The sequence below is a fragment of the Ipomoea triloba genome, chromosome 13, assembly GCF_003576645.1.
Source record: "Ipomoea triloba cultivar NCNSP0323 chromosome 13, ASM357664v1".
NCBI lineage: Eukaryota > Viridiplantae > Streptophyta > Magnoliopsida > Solanales > Convolvulaceae > Ipomoea > Ipomoea triloba.
The window spans coordinates 19,663,778-19,673,897 of record NC_044928.1 but is presented as its reverse complement, the minus strand read 5'-3'; the positions used below and the strand labels follow the sequence as shown (position 1 = coordinate 19,673,897).

The 10,120-nt window shown below is 33.2% G+C and overlaps 2 protein-coding genes across 3 annotated transcripts; both read right to left on the bottom strand.

The window, feature by feature from the left end:
• Nucleotides 1–440: 440 nt before the first annotated feature.
• LOC116003167 (zinc finger BED domain-containing protein RICESLEEPER 1-like) lies at nucleotides 441–4,611 on the bottom strand. Of its 2 annotated transcripts, none has more exons than XR_004094630.1 (2): nucleotides 4,114–4,611; nucleotides 441–493 (listed from the first exon to the last, which is right to left on the bottom strand). XR_004094630.1 is itself a non-coding variant. In XM_031243333.1 (2 exons), the coding sequence occupies exons 1-2, from the start codon at nucleotides 4,228–4,230 to the stop codon at nucleotides 3,677–3,679; spliced, it is 465 nt and encodes a 154-aa protein (XP_031099193.1). In that variant the 5' UTR covers nucleotides 4,231–4,611; the 3' UTR covers nucleotides 3,641–3,676. The 2 variants fall into 2 exon arrangements, 1 of the variants encoding a protein (XP_031099193.1); XM_031243333.1 differs by lacking the exon at nucleotides 441–493 and adding an exon at nucleotides 3,641–4,024.
• Nucleotides 4,612–8,665: 4,054 nt separating this feature from the next.
• On the bottom strand, nucleotides 8,666–9,559 carry LOC116001320. The gene has a single exon (XM_031241205.1). It carries the CDS (start codon nucleotides 9,557–9,559, stop codon nucleotides 8,666–8,668), a length of 894 nt encoding a protein of 297 aa, XP_031097065.1.
• Nucleotides 9,560–10,120: the final 561 nt, after the last annotated feature.

Genomic DNA, 10,120 nt, shown 5'->3' with positions numbered 1-10,120 from the left:
TGTTAGAGTTTAGGGGCAAATTTTTCTTGAGTTGTCTCAGAGCAACATACCAACACAAACTCCCAAAGTCCTTTTAATTCAGACTAATGGTGGAAGCATCATCGTATCATAGCCATAAGCAACAACATTAGACAATTGATTCAATATTCAGTAAAAACACAAAATAAATGAGAAAATGAGATGAAGGGAAGTGATATACCAGAAGTCCAGAAGTCCAGAAAGGCACAAATTCTTTGCCCTTAGTTCCTTACCACTTACCCTATATCCAACAGTGAGTTAGTGTAACACCCCAATTTTCACATCTGGGATTTATTACAAAATCCTAATATTACAATACATTGCGGAAGCGTCTAACCAGCAGAAAACTCGGTGTTACCGCCACGCTCAGGTATCTCTCCTATACCCAAACGTTAAGGCTAAACTTACAACATCGACATCCACTCCCATCTTGTTTAGAGCTCATCGGGCTACTAGAGTCCACACTAATCTGCATCTAATAAAGGACACAATGAAGTGTAGTTAGCACGACGGCTAAGTAAGAAAATCCATTTGTCACTTAAAAGTAGACAAAGGTTTGAAAACATTTTTAGTTTAGAAGTTTAAAAAATCATTTTCATGTCCTTTCAGACAAGTTTGCAAAACTTTCATTTCCAAGAATTTCATCATTTGCAAATAGAACCGCAGCTCTAATGCTCATAATAATCTGAACCGCAGCCTAGAGTAACAATAATTTTCATAGTCAAAAATTCACTTAGTTTCCCCTGAGTAAGCACGGGGCTTTCTTTTTTTCATAACTCCATCTCTTCTCAGCGAATAGACTTCGCTCTGTAGTATGAATTGATCATACAAACCTCGGGCCATGGCATTTCCAGCCTTCCCGTAGGTCTCCTTATCCCAACCTAGGGCCATGGCACTCCAGCCCTCCCGTAGGTCCACCCTTATTCCAACCCCGGGCCGTGGCATTTAAGCCTTCCCGTAGGTCCCCACCTTATTCCAGAAACTAAGGGTTTGAAAACATTTTCCTTCCTTCAGTTTTTCTTTCTTAAATCATTTCTTTTGGACATATTTCACAAATGAGTCCAATATTTGATATCGGCTACCTCTTTAGCCCCTGAAGGATTTTCAAACATCATTTTCTCAAACAATAAGGTTTTGACAACCTTTATATCAAAATAGCATACGTTTTTCAACGTAAGTTTTCATAAACATTTTTGGATACACTTCATATGTCCATCTCACACTTAAAATCAACCAACATCCTTAACTATCGTCCTCAACAACTTCCACTATGATCAACACCATTAGATCATAACTTGAGGATATCGTACATCCAAATATATATAAATTCTAATAGGTAAGGTCATTGCCTAACCATAACCCAAAATCATGAGATTATCATTTAATCTCTATCATTAATCCATGTCCTTAGCATCACCTGATCACCATTAACTCACTAACTACCTCACAATTATCACTAACACATCCATAATCATACTAAGCATAATTCAGAAAATTTCAGCTTGGCGCAGTCCGAAAGATTGAGCCGGTAAAAATAGTTCCCGAACTCTTTTTCACTTGAAATTTTTATGGTAGAACCCCAACTTATAGTACTTGATGTCCGTCAAAAGTTTTGGTCACTTTGATCCACGAATAAACACAGAAAATTCCCTTTTTGCCCTTGGTCCGAAATATTTTTCTCTCCGTCCAGTTTTGGGAAAAATTCCGAAAACTATACTTATACTACTCCGATCATTATGAAATTTTATATGTAGGTTCTACACTTGTTGAACTACATATCTACAAAAAATGGAGTCAAAATACCTTACCAATTTTTCCCAATAAATCATGGAAGTTGCTGCCAGAATCTACCCTGATTTCCTTTCACTATTTTCACAAGTATAAGCCTATATGGACATAAATACAACATATACAAGCATATCCAAGCTATGAACATGTATACAAAAATATCCCCAAAGCTCCAAAAACACCATATTTCAACCAAAATCAATTATCCAAATTCAAGTGACTAATTCCAACTTAAGGGAATTCCTTACCTCAATAGAAGATTTCTAAAACCGTAGAAGCGTTAGATCTTTCCTTGAATCCAAAGTCCCTAAAACATCACCATAATAACAATATTTTTCATGCACTAAACGTTAACACTTAAGTTCTAGAGATGATCATATCCAACAAAGTCTAAGGTCTTACCTACACTTAGTCTCTTGGGTTGGAAAAATACTTGGGAGCTCCTTGATCACAATGGAAGACTAAGCCTAATCTTCCTTCTTCTTCCTTGTGTTATTTTCGAAGGTGGAGTGTGTAGGAGAGAGAGGATGATCATTAACTTTGGCTTGAGATGGGAGTAACAAGTGCAACCCCTCCATACCCTTTATGACAAACAATTAATGATCCAATCCTATTGGGATTTTGTTCTTGAAGATCAAGCAACCAAGTGCAATGCCTCCATACCTCATTAATGCTAGCATTAAATGATCAATCTTAGTCTAGATTTGCTTGCCACTTGTCAACACCCTATGGGGTCCTTAAGAAGATCACAAATTTAATTGGCCAGTTTATGGTTAAATCAGATGAAGGCTCGGAGGATTATAACTTAATTCGGGAAAATTCTAATACCAAAATTATCCTAAAAATAATCCCGTCGCAAATCACCAAATTTGGGAATTTTTCGGTCTCTCGCGAATTATAGGTACAGAGTCCGTAACAATTCATCCCTTACAGTCCATTTAAAATTTTCTTGAACTAACTAGAAGTTCAGGCTTAATCGTATGATATTTAATAATCCCAATTCTAGAAAATTCGAACTGAATCTATATCCTTAAAATTTTCTCGGTTCGTGACCGGTGCGTAGTTCGCAGCCTATCGATAACTAATCCTTAAAAAAATTATTTCGAGCATCAAACCGTCTTCTCTTAAATGTCATAACTTAAAGACCTATTTTCCGAACCTCAAACTTATCGGAAAATACGAGGGGTTACAGTTAGTGAGGGATTGAGAGGCTTTACTTCTTAAGGGCAACAACATTTATAAAAAAGTTACAAGGCCACTTAGCAGTTCTAACATGTATGCTTGCCTCAAAGACCTCAACAGACTTACTCAACAGCCAACAACAGTGAACACGTGCATAATGTATTAGCATTTAGCAAGCAAAATAAAGAGAAATGAGAGTGTTAATAAATGTATTACAACAATTGTTGGTAGTGTTCCAACAGTACTTTGTGAAAAAAACAACAGCTCCAGTGGACAATTTTGCACAAAAACATAAACAAAACAGTTTAGAAAGTGTAACTAATAAAAGCTAACAATTTAAATAATGTATCGAATGTTAGAAATTTTACCCTTCTCTAATCTTTCAACCTCATCCAAGTTTTCCTCAATAGAGATTGGGTGATTAGGTTCCCTCAACCAATCTTGTGCACAGACTAGGGCTTCCACAACTCCGAAACTCCTAAAGGTTTCTAATACCCTACCACTAGTACTGAATGCACTCTCAGAGGCAACAGTTGATATGGTAACAGCTAGCACATCCCTTGCCATTTTAGAGAGAATAGGAAATCTGTCACTGTTAAGCTTCCACCACCTAAGCACATCGAATTCCCCATTTTCTCCATCTTCCACTATGTTTTCACTAAGGTAAATCTGCAGTTCAGTCTGATTACTATTCCCCACCACTCTCCATTCTCTGTTTTTTCAGCTGGCTTTTCAATCTAGATTGAGGTTTTCTAACTGAAGTTTGAGAATGGACATGAACTGGTTCAAATTGCACGGAAGTGACAGTACTAGAGGTGACAAGGTAGGTGGCAGCATAGTCATTAAACAGCTCAACCATAGAAGCTGCAAAACATGATTTGTCTTTTTCTTCACCATACAACTGGGCAAATTGGGAAGGCATATACTCAATCTTATCCCTAAGGTCCAAGATATTGGCATAAAATATCAAGAAGTTCATTTTTTCTAGATCTCTCCAATATTTCTGAAATTTTTGTTTCATTTGGGACCTCATTGCCTTTTAAAAAAAAAACACAGAAAAATTAGAAACATGTTACAGAAACACATACAGAAAAAGCAAAACAAATTCACAGAATTATAGTTTACCTTTTCAGAGCTTGTATCAGATCCAATCATGTCATCCAGCATGCAACTCAAGTTAGAAATCTCATAAAAGAAACTATTTGAAGTGACATAGAGAGAACCATGTATTCTTACAATCATCTCATAGAATCCATTTAGAAGGAGGACTAAGCTTTCCACAGAAAGCTAGTCTAAAAGATTTGGAACAGAATCAGATAAATCAGCAGACAGTGAGAAATCGATCTCCTCATAAGCTTCAAAGACCCTCTGGTATTGAATGACAGTGTTCAACATGATATATTTGATGTTCCATCTTGTTGGAACATCAAGTTGTAATGCAGATTTGGCTTCTACCCCAACAAGATTAGCAAGCTCTCTAAACTTCTTGAGTCTTGTAGGGGAATTCATCACCCATCTCACAACATCCCTAACTTTTTTAACAGAAGGATATGCAAATCTCAACCCATCCTGGACCACTAAGTTCAACACATGGGCTATGCACCTCATGTACATATATTGAACCCTAACAGAAGACCCACCCCAAGACAAAAGCTTACTCTTGAAAAACCGCAAAGCTGTGTCATTTGAAGAGGCATTATCAACAGTAACAATGAAGACATTTTTTTATCAAACATTGGGCATTTTTTATAAATAATAATAATAATAATAATAATAATAATAATAATAATAATAACAACAACAACAACAACAATAATAACAACAACAACAACAATGGGCATTTTGTACTTTATACTACTTATTTCCTCTCAATTCACATGTATACCGAACATTGGAATTGAAATTCTCAGTAATTTTATTCCTTCAAACCAACATTGAAATTTAAACTCTCACATTATTCCAGTATTATTCTTTTCTCCTAGAATTGCAATTTTTTTCTCATCTAATTCATTCTCTCTAACCAAACGACCCGTAAAAGTATATATTATTTGTGTACTGAATGCAAATTATTTAATAGTATGGTCCACAAAGATGTCTGAACCATGGTTGATGGTCTACAATAATGATTGTTTCAACCCCTACCAAGTAACTTGTAACTCAATGACGCCTTTGTAACTCTTTTAAATGGGGGGTCACAGATTCAAACCCAAAAAGAGTATTGACTATTGACTTTGTGCTTCAATAAGTTTGAGAAAATATGTATTGATAAATATATATATAAAAAAAAGTCGAAAATTGTGGCCATAGTCATTAAAGAGAGAAGTGCCGTACAGTGAGTGGTGCAGCAGAGACAGCAGAGCAGTAAGTGTGGGGTGGCAGTAGTCTTGCGGGTGGGTGGTTCAGAACTTAAAAAATGTCAAATAATTTTAACATCATTATGCTATCATTCAATTTCAGTATCTCGGAATATAAGCCGGACAGGTGTCGAGATCTCGTGGTCAAATGTTGACGTGTAAATCGAGTGTGGCCGTCAGATATCTGTAGGTCAGAGTAAAGAAATATTGCTTGGTTTGGGAAACGGGGACAGTGACTTCTGAGTCTCTGTGACTGTGTGAAAGGCTTTTTTAAGGATTTCATGTTTTCACCCCCTTAATTGGGTTCTTCTGTAATTTACTTTTCTGCCCCTTACTCTCTCTCTCTCCTCCCCAATTTTCCCTTTCTTCGGTTCTTCATAAATTTTTGCAGCGGAAAATTGATTAGCTCGAGAGACTTTCTTTTTTGCATGAATAAAGTAAGGGGTTTTGGGACCCCTGAAGAATACAATTAAATATGGAGTTAATTTTATTTTGTCTTGGATTTATAAGTGATAAATTTATTTTCAATCTTTTTCTATTAGAAGATCCTCATTTAATTGTAATATTATTGTAATATGACCATTTTTAGTCTTCCATCAACAAAATCGTTAAAATGTCGTTGCATATAAAGACATTTCAATCTTTTTTATACAAAATAGATTGAACCGCTATATTTTTTATGTTTTTTTTTGAAAAAAAATCATAATTGAATATTGAAATATCTTTGTATTTAACGATATTTAAACTGTTTTGTTGATAAATGACCAAAAATGATTATGTCACAATAATACTATAACCAAAAGTGAATGTTCTGATAAAAATGACTTAATGGACTATCACTTATAAATCTAGGACCAAAAATAGAATTAATTCATTAAATATGCTTGAAAATTACTACTCACTCATCAATCATCATTTCTATTTCTTTCATTGGTCCAATTAAAGATCATGTGAAAATAGATCATCTTGTAAAAAATGGAATAAATTTTGACCTTTTTTTTTTCAAAATAATGAACCAACAATATCTATATTTAAATAAAATATATGATAACATTTGTTAAAATAGGTATAATTTTCATCACATGATTTAAAATCAAGGACGATTAAATGTTAAAAACTGAAGACAAAATAGGAAAAAGTATGGATGACATTTTCATAATTATGATGGTATATTTGAAAACGCTTAATAATGCAATTGTAAATAATTAATAGTGCACGCATTAGCACTATTGTAGATCATGAATGCCCTATCGATTATCCATGAATGCATTATTATGTGTATCCAAATGCATCATAGTAATTATAAAATTGTTATCACTTTTTTTCTTATTTTTAACTCTTGATTATATTAGATATGTCAGGGCAGATCCAGGAATTTTTTTGAGCAGGGACAAAGTTCAAACTAATTCAAAAATGTCGATACCAAAATATCAAACACCGATAATATGGTTCAAATACAAAATATATTATAATAAATTACAATGTAATGTTTATAATAAATTACATGATAGTCAGGGATAGAGCCAAAATATACATACAAGCAAAATTTTAAAGCAGTTTGAAATACTATAAAAATATTTATGACAATATTTGAAACATAATCAATAAAAAACATTGGGTCACACTTGTGTGAGACCGTCTCACGGATCTTTATTCGTGAGACGGGTCGGGTCGGGTCGAAGCAACATGCAAATGTCATACTTATATGTGTAAATGTCATACTTATATGCTCAAATATAATACTAATCAAGAATACAATTTTTTTTACTTGTAAGAGAAAAAGTAATACATTTTTCATAATAAGTAATGTTGACAAGTGTCCCTTACTTATAAGGGAAAATATAATACATTTGAGAAAAAATGTAATACTTTTAAATCAAAATTTAAAAGTATTGTATTTTTCCTTAAAAGTGTTACATTTATCCTTGTAACAAAAATTTTATTCATGATTAGTATTACATTTGAGCATATAAGTATGACATTTGTGTATATAAGTATTACATTTCTATCTTGACCCGACCCGATTCGACTCGTCTCACGGTGAGACGGTCTCACACAAATTTTTGCCAAAAACATTAATATACTTGAGACAAAATTTTAAATCATTCTGAAATGCTCTAAAAATATTTATGAGAATATATCAAATATAACCAATAAAAACATTAATATGCTTGAGGCCCAATTTTAAAGCACTTTGAAATACTATACAAATATTTATGACAAATATATGAAACATAATCAATAAAAACATTAGTTGGGATAGAAAAGACACTATAAACTATATGTGTGTGTGTCCTCAAAGCTGGTTGGTAGAAATTTATTGAACGAAATGCAATACAAGCTACAAAGTCATTGGTGAAGATACAAAAGCAATTCGTTTTAAGCGGATTTACCTAACTGCAAACAAAACATTTGCATCGCATAATTATATGCAAAAATGGTCTAAAGGCATTATATTTTTACTCAAGTTTCAAACAGCTTTGTTCGTATGTAGTAGCATAATTATTTGATTTTTTTTTTTCTTTGAGGACATTTATAAATTTGTGGACCTATATATGCCTAGTTATTAGTGCAAGTAAAATACCGTAGAAGTTTGAAAATTTTAATTTAAGATGTAGCAAGCTAGAAGACAAATGGATATTATTTCATCATTTTCAATGGGGATACTCTATATCTTTTATAATTTGACTATGCCTCCTTCCTGCTAGATCCTTTTTAATTATCTCAAACTTGCAATCAATTCTTTAATATTAATTTATTATTTTTTGAATATGGGCTTGGCACAAATAACTAAATGAGTAATAATATTTTATAAAGTATAAGGGTTTGTTTTGTCAAACATTTAAGTGGTTGAATTTTTTATCGTTTAAGTAGATTAGTACCCGGTCTCATAAAAAAAAAAAAAAAAAAAAAGTAGATTAGTACCCGTGCAATGCACGGGATAAAAATTGTAAAACTTATTATCCAATTTGATGCAATAATAATAATAATAATAATAATTGAATTTATTATATTCAGAAAACAAACAAAAAAATGAATTTTTTTTTAAATACCCAAAAAAATGAATTTATTGAAATGGTAAACCAAAAATACAGAAATGCAACTTATAATAAAAATAGTAATAATAAATTCGAAGAAAATTACAAATTATTTAAAACTTCATGATACACAACATTTGTGGTTGATGTAGAATCTGGATTTGAGTCATTTGCAATCAATATTTTAAGACCATATGGGTTGTTAATCCGAGAAGTAGCAACATACAATTGTCCATGTACAAAAGCAGGTTTCTTAAGTAACAATCCAACATGCGATAGAGTTTGTCATTGACTTTTGTTAATCGTCATTGCATATGATAACATCAACGGAAACTGTCTTCTTTGAAACTTGAATGGCAACCTTGGATCAGACGGTGACATCAACATTCTTGGTATCAACACCTTTGTACCTTGGTTAGCACCAGTCATTATTTGTGCTTCAATAACACGGTCTGCTAACTTGGAAATTATCAATCTGATACCATTACACAAACCAAGAGAATGATCAATATTTCTCATTAATATGACGGGTGATCCAATTTTCAATGTCAATGAATGGTTTGGCACACCCGAGACTCTTATGCCGTTTAAGAATTCTGGTGTGTGTGCATCAGCAAGAATCCCATTATCTGCATCGGCTTTGCACACCGTGTCGGACCTAAAATAAGTTTTACTCTCCGAGGTATGCAATGCACTCATATACTCATTTACTGAATTAACCACATCCAGTGTTGGTGCTAGGATAGCACGACCTTCTAGAAACTGCGGACTTGAATTCCCATTCACAAACATAGGAAATGTACTATTCACAATGGTTGCTATATGATCACTGTTAGACGACAGTAGCATACTTTTTGGTATTTGAACTTCTGCATATCCATTATTCGGTCCACCAATATTCCCATCGCCGATATTAGCAATCCAATTGGCAAATTCTGTTAAAGAATGTAGATCCACATGAGCATCAACAGTACTCAAACGTAGATTTTTGGTTAGTTTCAATACCTTGCAGCTATTCCATAGATACAATGAATTTATAGCTGAAGATACAATATCTTGTCTGGTACCCTTAGGGACTACAGGTAGTATCTGACGAAAGTCACCACCTAAGACAACTGTTTTCCCACCAAATGTTTTTGTTGAGCTGTTAGGGTCTACAAACTGAAACAAATCCCTCATAGTTCGATCTAAAGCTTCAAAGCAATGTTTATGCATCATGGAGCTTCATCCCAAATTATTAAAGTCGTCTTTATCAACAATTCAGCTAAATGACTACCTTAAGTAGATGTATGAAATTTAAATTCACTTAATATAACATGTATAAAAAAGTTCAATTTCAATAAATCTTGTATTTACAAATTACAAGATATATAATAATGCAACAGACCAAGACCTTGTGGTCTAGTGACACCAATTTGTACTCTTATATGGAAGGTTGTGGGTTCAAGCCTCAGTGGAGGTGATATTGACTTTTTGTGCTTTAGTAAAAGGTATGTTTTTGTTAAGAAATTGGTGTATGAGAAATTAAAACATGAGGATTATGAAGGTCCAAGATTAGACTAAACAGAAATAAATTCTCTATTCTCTCTTGAACTATGTGACTGTATAATTTCTGTCTTGAACTGTGTGACTGTATTTTTCAGATTCTTCTTCATATTTATAGATAAAAATACTAACTGGAAGTAATCCTAATTTAAATTAATTCACAATTAAAATATAATTGTCACTGATTGGGAAAAT